The sequence below is a fragment of the Cannabis sativa genome, chromosome X, assembly GCF_029168945.1.
Source record: "Cannabis sativa cultivar Pink pepper isolate KNU-18-1 chromosome X, ASM2916894v1, whole genome shotgun sequence".
Taxonomy (NCBI): Eukaryota; Viridiplantae; Streptophyta; class Magnoliopsida; order Rosales; family Cannabaceae; genus Cannabis; species Cannabis sativa.
In genome coordinates, this window is record NC_083610.1 from 77,147,202 (window position 1) to 77,166,067 (window position 18,866).

Sequence of the window (18,866 nt, forward strand, 5' to 3'; positions counted from 1 at the left end):
GGAGCTCTACAAGCCATCTCTTCGTGAGACATGGGGACCCTATTTTAGGCTTAGGGTTCATGTTTGATGTGGCGCATCCCCTCCCTCGTGGAATACCAGTCCATTTCTCGGGTATCAATAAGGTTGTTTGGCTTGAACTGAAATACGAGAACCTCCCCGACATTTGTTTCTTTTGTGGCCGAATGGGGCATAGTTACAATAAAGGTTGCATGGATTACATGAAAGCTTGCGATGAAGCTCCTTTCCCTCCGGAGCTCGGGTATGACATCAAAACCATTTCCGGCAAAGTTAAGGTTTCGACTAATGCTTTGTTATGCCCTGAACAGATTAATTTCGCCAACCCTCCGGTTGCTTCTTTCATGACTACAAATCCGGCTAGTGCGGTTTGTGTTGCGCCCCCGGAGAACATGCCACCTTTCCCCACCTATGGCTCCCAAGAAATTTGCCCTCTGCAAGGCCAAACACAACAAGTGGGGCTTTTCAAATCCGGCCCATCAACCCTCTCACAAAACTACCCTCAATGGAACCAACCCGACCCCACAACCAACACACCAACTCCCAATCCACCCCATAACCTCCCACCCGAGACCATTACACCAACATATACCGCCCTCCTTAATGCCACAATGAGTAATACTAGTGTCCAAAAAGCCTCACCAACCTCCACGCCGAACCAAGCCATCACCTCCCAACATTCAAGCGACTCCAACTCCACTAGTTCAAAATATTTCCATATTCCTTTGCCCGAGAACATCCCACTTCTCGACACTAGCAAGAGACTTGAAGCCATGAACATCACCTACCAGCCGGGAATTGCCACCCCTTCGGGTTCAAAGGCCTCAAGGAAAAGAAACAAGCCTGATTCAAAGGACAAGTTCAAAAGGCAAACTGAAATGGTCAATGGAGAGCTTCGTCATCAAATCAAGCGTTCCCGCTCTGACAACCCACAGGCCACTGAAATTTCATCCGGAAGCGCAGGCCTTGCCACTGAGCAGGCCTGTCAGCCGCCATGAAGCTTGTCAGCTGGAATGCACGTGGAATTGGGAGTGATCGTGCATTCCGTAATCTCTCCCGTTTAGTTTCTTTTTGTAATCCTACTATTTTATTTATTATGGAATCTAGGCTTGCTAAAAATGTCGTTGACAATCTTAAGCGCAAGCTCCATTTTGACTCGGGTTTGGAAATACCTAGGATAGGTAGAAGCGGGGGCTTGCTTTTATTTTGGACCAATGATGTAACTATCACTTTACTTTCTCAATCTATTAGTCACTTTGATTGTTATGTTTCGTGTACGGTTTCTAATGTGTTTTTCCACCTTACGTGTTTTTATGGCTCTCCGGTTGACTCTCTTAAGCCTCACACTTGGAATATTCTAAATCGGATTGGTAAGAGTAATCCTCGGGATCCGTGGCTTATCATTGGGGATTTTAATGCTTTTCTCTTTTCCCATGATAAACAAGGGGGAAATCCCGACAGGGGCCCCTCCTCTGATTTCAGACAGTTCCTCGACTCTTTTAACCTCTCCCCGCTTGACCCGTCTGGTCCCTTGCTCACGTGGAACAATAATGTCGCATCCCCAAAAAACATTCAAGAACGATTAGACTGGGGTATTGCTAATAACTCTTGCACCGAAAACTTCCCTGACGCCGCTCTTAATCATTTGGGTTTCTTCGGTTCTGATCACCGAGCCCTTGAGCTTGTCACTTCCAATCCTCCGGGCACTCGTCCCAATAGTAATAGTAAACGTTTTCACTTCGAGAATGTTTTGCTTAAGGACCCAAATTGAAATCGTGTTTTCGACCAGTCCTGGACTAGCCACCCGACCCAGCATGAGCCCATCCTTAATTTAGTTGCTACCCAAGCTTCTTGTGCTAAAAACCTCAATAATTGGAACCATAGAAAGGATTTTAATTTTAAAAAGCACATTAGCAAGCTCGAAAAGGACCTAGAGATTGCCCGTTCTAATTCGGTTTGGGATGATAATATTATCCGGAGAATTAAAGAGCTCCAATCCAGGCTTGACTCTCTCCTGTACAAAGAAGAAACTTATTGGAAACAGCGAGCGAAGACCCAATGGCTGGCCCAGGGAGATAAGAACACAAAATTCTTTCACCGCTACGCCTCCCACAGAAAGAAAATAAACAAAATCCAAAAGCTTCACTTGGCCAGCGAGGGTATCGTCTCCGACGAGGAGGGCATTACCCGTGAAATAGAATCCCATTTTAACCATCTTTTCACATCCACGAACCCTTCGGAGGAGGACGTGAATAAAGCCTTGGACGAAATCACGTGCTCTCTCTCTCCGAGCTGGATAAAGCTCCTGGTCCTGATGGTTTTAACTCTAATTTCTACAAAGCAAACTGGACCTCTGTTAGAAATGATGTTCTCAAAGCAGCTGCCAGTTTTCTCAATGAAAATGGGGACATCGCTCCTCTAGATACCACCCTCATCACTCTTATTCCCAAAGTCATACAACCTACTTCCCTCTCTGAATTCCGGCCCATCAGCCTTTGCAATATCATCTACAAAGTTATCTCTAAGGCTATTGCAAATCGACTCAAACTCGTTCTCAATAATTTGATCTCTCCCAATCAAAGTGATTTCCTTCCTGATCGACTCATCTCGGACAACATAATCATTGCCCAGGAAGTAGCGCACTCCATCAAACTTAAGACGAGGGGCAAAAAAGGATGGATGGCAGTCAAGCTCGATATGGCCAAAGCTTTCGACAGAGTGGAATGGACTTTCATTGTTGCTATTCTTCGAAAATTCCACTTCCCACCCCGGTTTGTCCATCTGGTATTTTCCTGCATCTCCACGACCACATTTCAATTCAATCTAAACGGTAGAGTTTCTGCCAGTGTTACCCCATCTAGAGGTATCCGGCAGGGTGATCCTCTCTCACCCTACCTCTTTCTCCTTTGTGCGGAAGGCTTCTCCTCTCTCCTCCGCCAGAAAGAAAGAAACAAGTCCCTTCCGGGTATAAAAGTTGTCAGGCAGGCCCCTGCTATCTCTCACTTGCTTTTTGCGGATGATAGTTTCCTCTTCTGTCAAGCGTCTATTAATTCTTGTAACGTCATAAAAGAGGTTCTCGATGTGTACGAAAGGGCCACTGGACAAAAAGTTAACTTCCAAAAATCCTCGTTGTACTTTTCTCCTAATGTGGAGTTGAGGGACCAAACTCTGATCTCTGACTTCATGAGGATCCCTGTTCGTCCCTCTTTTGAGAAATATCTGGGTCTCCCTCAACACATTGGCCGAACGAAAAAACAATTGTTTCATTACCTTCATGACAAAGTCTGGGGCCACCTTCATAATTGGCGAAACAAAGTCTTCTCAAAAGGGGCAAAGAGACTCTCCTTAAATCGGTCATTCAAGCCATTCCTACTTATAGCATGGCTTGCTTCCGCATTCAAGTGGCCACTTGCCGCTCGCTTGAATCTACCATGGCAAACTTCTGGTGCGGAATTAATGACAACAATCGCCACAAAACCCACTGGCAAAGCTGGAAAAAGCTCTGCAAGTCCAAAAAGGATGGCGGGCTTGGTTTTTGTTCTCTGGTCCATTTTAATCAGGCCATGCTTGCAAAGCAAGCCTGGCGCATCTTAAAGCAACCAAACTCAACGGTTTCCAGAATTTTATCCGCCCGATATTACCCTCAGTCTTCCTTCCTTAGTAGCTCCACGAGGCATTCTCCTTCTTTCGTTTGGCGCAGCATTTGCTGGGGGAAAGAGTTGCTTAGCAAAGGCCTCATCTCAAAAATTGGCAATGGACAGAACACATCCACTTCTCCTGATTATTGGATCCCGGGTTTCCGTCAAGTTACTCCCTTATCCCCCGTCCTTGACAAGGTCGCCTCATTTATAACATCCACTATGTCTTGGGACATAGCTAAGATTCAGTCTTGCTACCCGGCCCACGTGGCTCAGACCATTCTTTCCATTCCCCTCCCTCTTACCCCAACCCAGGATGATCTGATTTGGGAACCCTCAAACTCTGGGGTCTATACAGTCAGATCAGGTTATCACCTCAGTTTTTCTACAACTACCCCACCTGACATCCCCTCTTCCTCTTCCCCCTCGCCTTGGTGGAAAACCCTTTGGCATCTTTCTATCCCTGCCAAGGTGAAACACTTTGCTTTCCGAGCCACAAACTTAACCCTCCCCACTGCCCAAAATCTAGCCTTTAGGAAAATAATCCAATACCCGGGTTGTAACCGTTGTGGAAGCCAGGTAGAGTCGGTGTCACATGCGCTGTTCTACTGTCAGAGTGTCCGAAGAGTCTGGAAAGGTACGCAATTTTACCCTTATATTTGATCCTGCTCTTCAGAGATTTTGTTTCATGATTTAGCTCACGTGATTCACTCATCTTTACCCAAAAAAGATGTAGAACTTTTTCTGTGTTGTGCTTGGTTTATTTGGTTTAACAGGAACAAAGCTCTCAAAGGTCAATCTTGTGATCAGGCCCATGCAATTTTCAGTCTGGCTCAGAGCTTCTTGGCAGATTTCAACTCTTCTTCGTCAGCTTCAAATTTTCTTGGCTGCCCCAGTCTTGCTCCCGCTTCCCCATTTTGGGTTCCTCCTGACCCCGGTGTTCTCAAACTCAATGTAGACGCAGCAACTCCTAAGTTTGGTGGAAAAGCGGGTTTCGGTGGAGTAATCAGGAAAAACGAAGGTTTGGTAGTCGCAGCGCTCGCCCAGCCTTACTTGGGAGGCGGTCCAGTTGCCACCTTAGAAGCAAAGTCTCTCCTTTCTCTGCTGCGCTGGTGCATTGATGAGCATTTCCTGGTTCAGGTCATAGAAACGGACTGCAAAGCTATAACTGATGCCCTCTACCATCACAAGGAAGATTTTTCGGTTTTCGGAGATCTCATTCTGCAAATTAAGGAACTTTGTCTTTATTCCCAGCAGCTCGAATATCTCACATCAATCGCAATGCAAATTCTTTGGCTGATAAATTGGCGAGATGGGCTTCAGGGTTAGACGAAGTTGCAATTTGGATAGGCGATGACCCCTGCAATCTAGTGGAGTTTCTTTCTTTTTAGCGGGCTCCCTCTCTCTCAAAAAAAAAAAAAAAAAAAAAAGAGTACCATCTACTGAAATAATATATTATATATACTTTACAAAAAAATAATAAAATAATATATTATGTATATCTTTTCTACTATCAAACTACAGTTGAGGTGGGCCTTAGGCCCATAAAATTTATATCATATACAATATATAACATAAATTAATTGATTGAATGAGTATACCACCAAACTCCTACAGTACACTTGCATGACCTTGACGGAGACAAGCTATAATATATTAACTTAAGTGTTATATTCTAAATTTTACATATTGACTGCTACTATTTCTACAATTATTCATATAAATTGATTGCTAATTTATGCAATATTTATATATTGAGTGCTCATTGTTCTCACAATCAAAGTAACTAATACTTACATTGAATTACAAGTTGACTGCATCACATCATTAACTTGAGCATTACATCAAGAGACAAAAAAAAAAAAAAACTGGTACTATTACTTTGTTTATTACTTAATGTTAACTCTACAAGTTGACTGCTACAATTTAGAACTTAGCTAATCTAATTACGACATGGGCTCTCAACATGACTGCTACTATAAAAGCAAGGCACACCATTCTCTTGAACCAAATTTCTCATTTCAACCACTTCTTAAAGCCTAATTGGGTGTAGTCAAAATTAGTTACACAAGTTCAAATGACACAAATATATCTACACTTAAACACACACGCTAACGTGCCCGTAAAATGGGACACACTGTATAATACAACGTTCATGTTTCAAAGTACCAAAAGTGTTCAACTATGCTAGTCGGACATTCTCCGATTCAACTAAACATAGAACACAACCGGGCAAACAATATATTTCAACAAGGGACCTCATAATTTAGGCTTTTCACAATCAAAATTCTAAAGATTATTTGAGTCCAAAATTTATACTCTTTAACTCGAGCAAAGCTCAACTTAAAGAGTAGGAACAAACTGTCGATGCCAAAATTGGGCTCAGGCTCAATGTCATATGTGATAATCCCAAAGAATGCTCAAACCAGATTGGGTTAGGCTATTTGACTAATTACGATGGTACGCTCACAACACCAAGCCCAACAGGCCCAAAACAATACAATCAAGTCACACATTAAATTACCCATGACCCATCATTGAGCTCACAATGATTCGACCCGTATACGAGACCGAGTCTTATCACTCATCTAATAATCTTTGAAGGGGTCAGTTAATTGACCACGTAGATAACGATCTCCCTCGTAAAGTGGGAGCGGAGCACTTCACAAGGGGGGTGAGGGGTCATGAGTAACGCCTTTCCATGGATGCCTATAAGAGCCACTCTTAGTTACTAAGAGAGATATATAAAATTTAAGTCATCTCAATACTTCTTACTTATCGTTCAATCTCATTCTCTCTAAAATGACATACTTATTTCCGCAGTCAAGATAGGTGGTAACTTAGTTCGATCATTGATTCTCATCAATTTTATTACGTTGTAAACAATCTTGCTGACTTGACCGTCAGAGTCCCTTTGGTCGGCACCATCCCAGTGTCCCAAGGTCTCTTCTTTGTTCTATAGGTTGTCGGTGCCCGCGTACGATCATCTTTGATTGATTGTGGATTTTAGCTTCGACAATCAGTATTTAAATTAATTTACTACTTAAAATCTAACAATTATCTTTGTTAAATAATGAATATACAAATCATGGTGATAGGACCTCATTATATGGCGAGTATTATCTTTTATGTATTATGATATATTTATTACATAATAATATACTTAATGTGGCAATGTACTTAAGCGAACAAATCCTAAACTTTATGTTTATTCTGGTCATCTTACAATAATTTCTCAAACGAAATTAAGGTGCACGTGAATATGAGAAAATATCAAAATTAGAGTTTCGTTGAATAATTTTTAGCTGTACAACTAAAAACTACATAAGGAGTAGCTAAATCTCATATTTACTTTACAATCCTTAAATTTATGTTGCAGCTTGACTTTAGTCAAGGATATGTTGCATACTTAATGACCACTTATCACACCTTTTTATGGCTAAATACTCAATGTCGATATGTTAGTTTCGACTAGAACTATTACAGCTCTTATCCATAAATACTATAGCTAAATTTATTGCAAATTTTTTTAATGGCTTAAAATATAATTCTGAACTCTAAGCCTAGTATGAAACTTTACAATACACCATACGAGATATATCTTCAAAATAATAAATGAATCTGACTCCTTAATAGAAATAACAATTAAAGTTTTTCACAATACATCTTATTGGTGATCTTAAGGACATCATCAAATGTGAATTTATGTGAATCAACATAACCAGTGAAATCATAACTTAAGTGGTTAACTAAATTTCCAAAATATCAGTTCATTTAAATAAAATATGTATCAATATAATCTTTAGTATCTTAAAGATACCTCATCACTTTGTATGAAAAATAAAGTGATCTTAACTTTAGTTATTTTGATACTACTTAATAATCCTGAAATAAATGTAATGGAAAGTCTTATTCAGACTCTTAATTATACATTAGGCTTCTAAAAATAGAAACAAAGGAATGTTCTTAATTTATTCTCATTCTAGATCAGTTTACAGATGTTAGTTTAAGTTGAATTTATCACACTTAAAGATAAAAGTAATATAAGATGAGTAATATATAATTTTATTTAATTAGAGATGTTGTGGTTACTCTCTAATTAATTAAAATTATATATGTTATTTATAATCTTTATCTCAAAATAATAATTTGAGGTATGAATTATTTCACCTTATATAGAAAACTTTTATCATTACTTGCAAGTAACATATTATATATATAAAACAAGTATTACTCTCACTAACCTTTTAGTATATAATTAATTACATAATGCTCTTTTCAAATGTAAAGGAAAAGATGACATAATAGAAATACCATTTGTGAGATGTTTATTTTAATCTATAGGTAGACTTCTTAATCTTGCATATGTTCACCACTATTATATGAAAATATTTATAATAGTCTGTATACCTTCTCCTCTAGTTTACTGTTTGGAATTGATTAATAAATTGAAACAAGTAATAAATACCAAGGTTACTATAATAGAATCTTTTATAAAGACAAGTATGTAAATCTCTTTTGTTGTTGATTTTTAGTTCAAAATGAACTTCTTAGCAATGAATATTGTTTTATATCTTTATGTTTCTCTATGTTGCCTAATGAGTCTTTATCGGTAAAAAATCTATAATTAATGTTCTCCACCCATTAGGCAACTTTACTAAATTTCATTGCTCTTTAAGATATTCATTTATTTATTCATGACATATTGTACCACAATTTAATTCTTTGCATTCTACAGTTTTAATTTGTGTCTCAAAATTAATATTATAGTTGAACTCTTATTGTACATAATATAATCACTAAAAAATATTGATCTTATTATTCTAATAAGTCATTTCAAGGATGGACCAATAAAATCTTTAAAGAGTAAATTGTTTAGAAATTGTAAGCAATTACTAAATAACATGACTTATTAGAACTTTATCATTGACTTGTGAATTATTAATGATTAGTTAAGGATTCTCAATAACCATTAAACTTAAAAAAAATTCTGAATCATAATTAATCTAATACTTGAGGTGAGAGTTTGAGAAAATAAATGATCTTTTCTAGAAACTAGGTTCCTAGATCGATCGCTCTCACTGATCAAGTCAATTCTTAATTTCATAATTCTAGTGCTGTGAGATGGATAATAAAACATGTAACCCTTAGACCTTATAGCATTTATGATGAAATGCTCATTTATGGTATTTGGGCCAAGTTCTATCATTTGACAATTGTACTCTAACTGTATACATATATTTCTAAAATGTGTTCATGTCATAAAGTTAGTTTCCATCCTTATCACAACTCATAATATGTTTGAAAAATGACTTTGGTCAGAACACGATATGATATGTTCACTCCCATTGAAGAATATCAACTGATAAAGATTTAAAAAAATTTGGAGTTTGCTATGCAAACTCTGTTAGGATATATGCCCTAAAAGTAAGTAATTAATGAATAATATGTTAGAGAGTATATGAAATACCATATAAGATAAATGATACATTAATTATAATAGTATAATTATTAAATATCTGAAAATTTCTTATTCATATAGTATAGAGAAGGTATAATCTTATAAGAGTGTATGAGAAAATTAAGATTATACGATATGAATAAAATAAGTCGGTAGTGTATTAAAGTATTGGGAATCTTTAATATGGAACTGCTAAGTACGGTTCACTATGTACTATACTTCTAGTGTGTGTGATTTTGATTTGGATCACATATGTGGATAGACATGAAGTAAAGGTGTTGTGTATAATTTGATTATGCATGACTGGGCCGATAAGTAATAAAAATCTTTCAATAACATGTTGTTTGCCATGAAAGAGTTATTCATATCACAATAATGATCATTAGTAGATCATCATGAGTCCTGAGTATACATGAACTCCTGTTTGTGTTCATTGAGCTCTTTGATTCACTCGTTAAATTTTCTCAGAAAAGATGATTCTTACAACTTCTGTTTTGGGAACTTAATAACATGAGTGATTGGGAACATGTTATACAATAGTAGAATCTAAGCTTTCCTAACATATCAGATATTAGTTCTCTTATAGTGTTAATTCTAAGAGTGCTAACACTTAGATCCAAATCTATAATAAGTTATAAATTAACTGTTCACATTGAATTAATGGTACATGAAGAATCGAGAGATAATTAGAAGGGTAAAATGGTAATTTTGACCAACTCTAATTATGAACTCATAATTGAAGGGCGAATTGCTTATATTGATTATATCAATGGACTACAAGTAAGAATTCTGTAAATAGAATTTTGTAAATATAATTTTATATTGTCAAAGAGTGCAATTCCATATTTATAGTGGAGTAATAATGGAATTAATAAACTAAATTATTCTATTGACGAGATCGATAATAATCAAGTGTTTTTTTTTTTTTGAAAGAAACTTAGTTCAATAATCAAGTGTTTATTGGAACATCTGGACCCAGAGGACAGCATGTCGATGACAAACCTCAAGGACTGCCTAAATGCAAAAAGAGAAAAAGTAATATGTAAAAATTAAGGCCTCATGGAGGAGACTTGCGCATCTACATTAAAGATAGAATCTACGGACGTGAGCTCCCAGATGATAACACTAGACGGCTAGAGGATCAAATAGCCGCTCTAACCAAAATCACATACATAGTCGGTTTGCAAACAAAGTGGCATTGTGTCAAGACTCGGAAGATGAAGAGCCACAGCCATGTGTGAGAAGAATCCTAGAAGCACCCTTACCATAGTGATTCTGGATGCCTAAGATTGATCTGTACGATGGCATGACAGACCCCAGAGCCCATCTGTCTAAGTACAACAAATTAATGTAAGTGTCACATGTGAGTGACGATGGGAAGTGCTTAATGCTTCTCACGCATAAAAAATTGATAAAAAATTATTAATTTTTTTCTTATCTTACAATGGAATGATCTTTCTTTCTATTTCAAAATGAAATAGTCATTCCACCAGAATGATGGAAAAATCATTCAATTAGAATGATATTCCAATACTTTAAAATACAACCAAACAAAGGAATGAAATAAAAATTATTTCATTTCCTCCCATTCCATTCCATTACTTCCAACCAAACACCACCTTAGTGTTACTCAAACATGTTTAGGTCTAAGATAGGCATTCTGCGTCAATTAATTAGTGACGCAATCACATTGATTAATGTTTAGGTCTAGGATAGGCACTTTGCGTTAATTAGTTATTGACGCAATTTTTGTCAACGAATATCAATAAAGTAAATGCGCGTTTACTAAACTGTAATTGAATTCAAACTAATCAATCAGAGAAATAAATCAGTTTAAAATAGAAAATAATTAGAAATTATATTTTATTATTCTGTTTACTAAACTGTCCGAAAAAAATAGAACAATATTATTTTGTTTACATAATTAGGGAAGGTAATATTTTAATTTGACAAAATTGCCACTCTTAGAATAAATAATTATTTTTTGTTTATGGATTTTTAAAAGACATATTAGTCTTTCTTATCTTTAATTTATAAGATTAAAATTAAAATAAAATATGTTAAGAAAAGGAAAGGTGTTTTCTATAAAAATAAAGAGAGAACATTTATTTATTTAGTTATTTATTGTTTTGCTAATTTGTGTGAGTCTTATTATTTTTTTCTTTTTCTAAAATTTAGTAAATAGTTGTATGAGAATTAATACCATATAATTAATTCTCATTCCTTTTAAATAAACATGCCATGATAATCCTATTTTTCGTCCATCTCTAACTCTTCTGATCTCTTTCTTGTTCTCTATATGCCTCAATTTCTTCATTCTCTATTGTCTCTTGTGTTCATCCCCAACATGACATTGACATAGTTGAGTGCAAACCTCTCTCTTTAACGTGGAAGAGGCATATATTAGAGAGGTTGATCTAACTAGGTAGGTCGTAGTGAAATATGAGATTTTTAAGCATAGATTAAATAATAATAATAAAATATATATAAACACATAGAGTTTCAAGTAATTATTTATTTATTTTTATTTAAGATTGATCTCACTTATCAAAATTATAATATTATTTAATTAATTAAATTTATAAATAAAAGCCTAATTAGATTTTTTTATTCAATTTTAATTAAAAAAATTTTAATATATATGAAAATTTAAAAGTATAATTTAGACATAATTTTGTAAATAATTTAATACATATACAATCACTAAATTATTAAAATTTAATAAAATTTGATAAAAATATTTAGGTACAAAAATGTTAATTAGGCTTAGAGGAGGGCGTAGTAAGCACTAAGCAGACTTCAGAAACAAAATAGAGTATAATAGAAGTGGGTAGTTGCTAAAACGCCCCCCCTTAACTTTTAAAATTCCCAGATCAATAATGAAATAAATCTCTCTGTCTATTCTTCTTTGATTTGATCTCAATTCTCAATTTCAATCTCAATCTCTAGGCTAATGCTATACCAATAATTAGGTTTGTAGTCTAGAATCTAGATCCACCACCAAAATGGATAATATAATGAGCAAGCTCCGGAATTTGGATGCTTATCCCAAAATCAATGAAGATTTCTACAGTCGTACCCTCTCCGGTGGTGTTATCACTATCGCCTCCTCCGTTGTCATGCTCTTGCTCTTCCTCTCCGAGCTTCGTATGTACTCTCTTTTTTTTTTTTATATATATATATATAGCGAAATTTGCGTGTCTATGTGGTTGGGGATCCTGAACTGTTTAGGGTTAATTTTTTGTTGGAGATTGGTTAATTGCACAGAAAATCGTTGACAATTGATCTGTGATGGTTCGTATGAATTGTTGAATAGTTCTACTTTGAAAAAAATTGGAGGCATTTGAGTTGTGCTAATTATTGCGAAATAATTGGAATCCGGTTAGACTGGCTGTTTACCACCCGTGGAATAAGATATTCTTCGGTTTACGGTTCTAGTTTGTTTAACTGGCTTGCTATATTTTCGTTGTTGGTGGAATTTTGTTTTTGTGAATTGTGCCGAATCCGATGCAGCAATACTCTTGCATTTCATTAATCTATTCTTTACTGTTTTGACTTAAGCTGATGGTATTGTTTTCGCAAGTGAAGGGGTTTTAGTCAACCATGTATTACCCTCTATGTATTTATCTGTCATTTATTATTTTCCTTTGGAAACTTTTTGTGTGGTAGGAGGTATAAGGTACATCCATTTCTATTCATAGTCATATGGTTATAGGTTGATGTTTTGTTCTTTCTAGTGTTTTTATTCTGTATGAGTTACTCTGATGAATCTTGTTGTTTTTTCTATTTTTAATTGGATGCAGGGTTATATCTACATGCAGTTACTGAAACAAAGCTTGTGGTGGATACTTCTAGAGGAGAAACTCTACGTATCAATGTAATGCTAATTATATAAGAGTTATGAAATTTATTTTAATTAATTTACGAATCTATCTTTGTTATTTTACATGTATTGATTACTTGTTCTCTTGTCACTTGTACCTTCTTTCTTCTAATGAAAATTATTTAAAAATTCAACCATGAGTCCATGATTGTGTAGATAGTACTTGAAATATTGTGTTGGTCATGGAAACTATTCTTTAATAATACCATGCTGTGATACCCTTCGAGTATCTATTAAAGTTTTGAAACTAATTGATCTCTGCTTTTTTTGTTGTTCGAAAGTGCAGTTTGATGTCACCTTCCCGGCCCTTCCTTGTTCCATACTAAGCCTTGATGCCATGGACATTAGTGGAGAGCAACACCTGGATGTAGTATGTATAATTTTATATTTTTCATTAGTTTTGAATGTTGTTGTCGGCAAAAAAAAATGGTGTTTTTTTTATTTCTTCATAACTTGGTGACTTGTGACCAGTTTTGAGTTATAGTTCTAATATTATTTGCAGAAACATGATGTAATCAAGAAGAGGATAGATTCTCATGGCAATGTAATAGAAACTAGACAGGATGGAATTGGTGCTCCGAAGGTATTGCTTGATTGTTAATTGGGCCGACCTTTTGTTTTCTTATCCACCTTATCTGTATACACTAGTTTTATGTCGATCTTATGAAATTATACAGGTTTTTATATTTATATATATATATATATATATATATATATAATAGTAATTTAAGATTTTGATTAGATGAATAAATTAACTAAGTGATAATGTTCATGTCTATCTAAATGAAGTCACTTGTCGGATGTTAAGGCTGTTCTTCACATTTTGAGTGGTTTAACAATGTGTTGCTCATTTGTTAAAAATTAGCCCAGCTGGGGTTTGAACTTTGAACCTCGTACTTAATAATGTGTCATGTCCTGTTTAGTTTTGCAGCTTTGGTTTTTTCTTTTTTTTTTAAGGAAATATTCATTTGTATTGATTTGTATAGTTTAAAAAATTATTGCCATTGTTTTCTTTTTCGTTCACTAGAAAACATCATTTCTTAGATGTATATTTCCTTATTCTTCAATTGGTGTTCTAAATCATATAAATTTGAAATATAGTTTTTGTTTTGGTCACGTGTCTTTCAATTTGCTAATATCGGTTTGTTGTTGTTCAGATTGATAAGCCATTGCAGAGACATGGTGGCAGGCTTGAGCATAATGAGACATACTGTGGATCCTGCTATGGTGCAGAAGCGGTATGCTTTTCATTACGAATCTATGTTGTTGAGATGATACTATAGAATGAAGTTTTGTTTATACACTATTGGAACAACAAACGGGACGATCAACTGTGTATATATTATTGCTCAATCTGTTACCTTATCCCTCTGTAATATTAAACACTTCTTTTAAATTATTATTGTAATATACATAATCCTGTTTTAAAATTTTCTAGTGTGAAACATTCAATTACAAAACATAATAATTCTGTAGCTATCTAATTGTATTTTGCTATATTTAGTAAATCTTTTGATCATTTGAAAAGAAAATTTTATTCGGGTTAACGAAATTGACTATGAATCATCTAGTTGCAAAAATTATCTATACCATATGTTCATTTCGTGTATAATGTTGTGCTGGGGCTTTTAATTATATTTCAATAGCAGAGGAAATTTTAATGTCATTGTTATTTAATTGTTTCTTTGTTCATCTTTACAAGTGAACTTTTTTTACGTCATTTTGTTAAACTTGGATTTTTTGTTGTTTTTAACCCCTTCAGTCAGATGATGATTGCTGTAATAATTGCGAAGAAGTACGTGAGGCATACCGGAAGAAAGGTTGGGCATTATCAAATCCAGATATGATTGATCAGGTCTGTAATTGCAAGTCCCTGAGCCATACATCGCAACATGAGTATTAGAATAATGCTCTTATGCCATTGCACTTGTAATTTGTTATCTTTCAATTTACAATCTCACTTTCTACCATTGTGCTACTATGCCATGTTTTAAAGCCTAAGCATGTTGATTCTCTTATAAATTTTCTGGGACATAAGTATGTATTTTCTAGATTATCTATATTGATTTATTATATAGTCTAGCATATTAAAGTTGTCTATAAGATTGCATATTTTTCTCCACACCAAGTTGTCAACTTATCTGGTTGAATTCTTTTAGCTATATTCTCTGCCCCTGTGAGTGGCTAACTTTACAAAATTCACAAACACACATCCGTCACCCCTACCCTCATGTCTATAGATAAAATATCATTTGATTGGAGTTTATTTACTATAATTTTGTAATTTGTTTTTTCAAGAACCTATAATTTTGTAATTACTAATATTATAATAGTAGCATAATTGTAACATGATTATTATTTAATTTGTATATCTATTGTTATGTTTACATTCAGTGCAAAAGAGAAGGTTTCCTACAAAGAATCAAAGATGAAGAAGGTGAAGGGTGTAACGTATATGGATTCTTGGAAGTTAATAAGGTCGCTGGGAATTTTCATTTTGCACCTGGAAAAAGTTTCCAACAATCGAACATTCACGTCCATGATCTTCTATCATTTCAGAAAGATAGTTTTAATGTAAGACATGATTCATGGAACTTCAGTTTCCTTTTTATTTTTGAGAAAATTGTGTGCTTTTGTATTACAATTAACCTTCAAATATCTTTTAAATATTTTATATTTGGAATGCTGTTCTTTTTTCTACTGTATTTTAATAGTAGCTTCCACTATTGCTTCGTTCAATGAAATTTATTTATGATGCATGATTCAGATAAGTCACAAAATCAATAGATTGACTTTTGGGGACTATTTTCCTGGTGTGGTGAATCCTCTTGATGGGTTAGTTTCTCTCTCTCTCTCTCTCTCTCTCTCTATATATATATATATATATATATATATTTAAATTTTCCTTCATAGTCTAGTTAGCCATTCGTTCTATTGGGAGTTCAAATTCTTTTTCTTCGGCTACTTACAGTTAGTGTACTTGACATAATGCTTCTTCACTGTCCTTTTTATCTTTAGTGTGCAATGGTCGCAGGCCACACCTAGTGGGATGTATCAGTATTTTATCAAGGTAAGTCCTTTGGATTCATTCTTTGAAAACACACGCACAAATTGATACCTAATACTAGACGATATAAGGGAAATCTATTAGCTCTCAGATCAAGGGTTGCTGTTTATGTTTTAGGTGGTACCTACTGTTTACACAGACGTGACTGGACACACTATTCAGTCTAATCAGGTGGTTATCTCTTTACGTATGCATATATTTACTATCTGGTTTATTTCATTTATGAAACATGGAGCATGACTTTAGCCAATTGCATATTGCAGTTTTCTGTAACTGAGCATTTTAGGACTTCAGAATTTGGGAATCTTCAGTTTCTTCCTGGTGTATTTTTCTTTTATGACCTTTCTCCAATCAAGGTTTGTCTACTTATGTTTTAAGATGATTAATTTAAAATCATATGATGGTTTTTGGCCCATTTCTATTTTCTGATGAATTTCCTCATAGTTTGGGATGTGGATATTTCTTTATGGTCTATCTTACCTGATTTGCATGTTTTAGGTAACTTTTGCTGAGGAGCATATATCATTCTTACACTTCCTCACTAATGTGTGTGCTATAGTTGGAGGTAATTCCTAAACTCCCCCTACTCACCCTCTTATATAGGAACAGCTCTCTCAGTTGCCAATTTAATCAATTATTTTCACCGGACAGTTTAGATTATACACACACATCTACAAAGTATAGATTGGCGAACTTCATTTCAACTTATTTTAAGCTTAACTATTTTGCGGAAAAAGATAACTTTTGAATACCTTGATATCCCTATGGGAACCCCTGTAGTTTCTGCAGTTTATTAACTTTGTTGCATTCTTGGGAAAGCTAATTTTATAAATTGATTGTGGCTTTTTGCTGTATTTTCTTTGGTATCTAAATTTGGTGGCACTAATGCACATGCTCTTAAATTTTGTTCTTCTTTAACTCAAACAACGGGCAATGCTTGGTTGGCTGTTGTGTTCAGGTGTTTTCACCGTTTCGGGAATCCTAGATTCCTTTATTTACCATGGCCAGAAGGCAATCAAGAAGAAGATGGAAATCGGTAAATTTAGTTGATTGCTTAAGGGGGAACACATTGCTGCCGAGTTTGTTGGTTCTGCCTTTTGGTGGCTTTTAGGATACCACAACAATGAAGGCACAAATGACATGGACCATCCTTACCGTAGAATGGTATCTTTCGATCATGAATTAAAATTGTCATGATGTTTGCCTGTTCTGTGAATTGGGTTAACATTCGAAACAAATTCAAACGTGCCTAAACTGTTTAGTTTGCGTGACTACTAATGTGAACACATATGTGCTAGTTAGAGAAGGGCTTTTTTCTTTTTGTTGCTAATGAATTTCTATAGTTAATACTTGAATATCATGGAAAATTACATATCTTAATGAAATTGTTCATTCACCCCTCTTTGTTACCATTGTTCTCTTTTGTCATCTTATTGAATGAACATACCTTTTTAAATATGTTGACTACCGTTGCGAACTCAGGAATCCTATCCCAAGTTCAAGAGATTTTGGTGTGGATTTCATAGGGTTAATTTGTGTTTATTAAAATTTCTCATGGTTTCTTACTTGAAACATCATGGGGTTAATTTTGATACGTCATGTAAAATGCTTGTTGATCTTTTAAGAAAAATATTCCTTTAAGGCACTAATTTTGAATTTTGATTTTCGAATAGTTTTGTGCAAGATTTTTTGGTGTTGTATGTGTCTGTAGAAATTTGCACAAAACGATGCTCTAATGATGCTGCCATGAAACCTTGTTCGTTTGTTTTTTTGTCGCAGTGGTTCTCATGGGAACTTGTTTTTTGAGGTAAAAACGATGTTTGGCGATGTTAGAACGATAGTCTTCTGAAATTTTTATTTTTATTTTTAACATTAAAACAGTGAAATTGCATTTCTTTTGTGATGCTTCACACTACAGTGACGGTCACACGGAAACTTAATTTTACATCATTTCTTGCCTCAATAGATAACTCTTTTTGGTGCCACCGTTGGAGGTCATAAGTTTTTATGGGTCCATTAATGAAGCACCATTCTGTTCAAAACTCAATTGGAACAAAAAATCACGTAAAAAAAACTTGTATAAAATGGTTCAGAATTTTTTTTGAAATTAGTATCTTCATTAAATACTTCACTTTAAGTTTCGGATTAAATTTCTCATCATTTAAACATTTTTTTTTATGTAAATATCATGGGAGCCTCAGTGGTGATGGAAGGTGAGAGACCGGCAGTGCGGTTAAATTAGATTGGATTTGTGTGGACATTGTTTGTAGACTAGAGAAACAGTGGATGTTTTAAGAGAGTTTGAATGGAAGCAACAACTTTGTGGAAAAATGGCAAGGTTAATGTATTCTTGGCCCATAAGTTTTAAGGTTAATGTTAAATTTCAAATTAGCAAAATAAGCATATTCAATTTATATTATGTGATCATAATGATCGCCGGATGATCCTAAAAAGATCAGGTCGTGCAATGTAATTTTAAGATTGCGCATGTGACTTGCGTGATTATTTTGCTAATAAAAAACTTATAAGTTATTTTGCTAATACATTTTTAGGGGTTTCTATAGTGCTACCCTCCAAAAGGGGCGCATTAATACACCTCGGTCGTATTTTTTACATCTTGATAGTTTTATTTTTTATTTTTTTAAGACATTTAAGACATCTTGTAAAGTTTTAAGAAATTTAAAATAACTTATAATGCAAAAAGTAAAGTTCAAACAGTCTATTTCACACGTATATAAAATTAAAAAGGTACATGTGCAATAGACTTCTTTGCAGGATATCTTAGTAACTACAATGCATATT

At 34.7% G+C, this 18,866-nt stretch overlaps 1 protein-coding gene across 1 annotated transcript; it reads left to right on the plus strand.

Annotated features, from left to right (window-relative positions):
• The first annotated feature begins 11,839 nt into the window (after positions 1–11,839).
• Positions 11,840–17,476, plus strand: LOC115698122 (uncharacterized). Its single transcript, XM_030625300.2, has 13 exons — positions 11,840–12,261; positions 12,918–12,991; positions 13,284–13,367; positions 13,500–13,580; positions 14,155–14,235; positions 14,760–14,852; positions 15,392–15,571; positions 15,765–15,832; positions 16,016–16,067; positions 16,182–16,235; positions 16,328–16,420; positions 16,563–16,629; positions 17,023–17,476. Exons 1-13 carry the CDS (start codon positions 12,120–12,122, stop codon positions 17,112–17,114), a joined length of 1,161 nt encoding a protein of 386 aa, XP_030481160.1. The 5' UTR covers positions 11,840–12,119; the 3' UTR covers positions 17,115–17,476.
• The last annotated feature ends 1,390 nt before the right edge of the window (positions 17,477–18,866 follow it).

Coding starts and splice junctions, on each gene's coding strand:
- LOC115698122 (XM_030625300.2), top strand. CDS start 12,120: ATGGATAATATAATGAGCAAGCTCCGGAATTTGGATGCTTATCCCAAA. Junction 15,833..16,015: donor GTGGTGAATCCTCTTGATGG/GTTAGTTTCTCT, acceptor TTTTATCTTTAG/TGTGCAATGGTCGCAGGCCA. Junction 16,421..16,562: donor ATGACCTTTCTCCAATCAAG/GTTTGTCTACTT, acceptor TGCATGTTTTAG/GTAACTTTTGCTGAGGAGCA.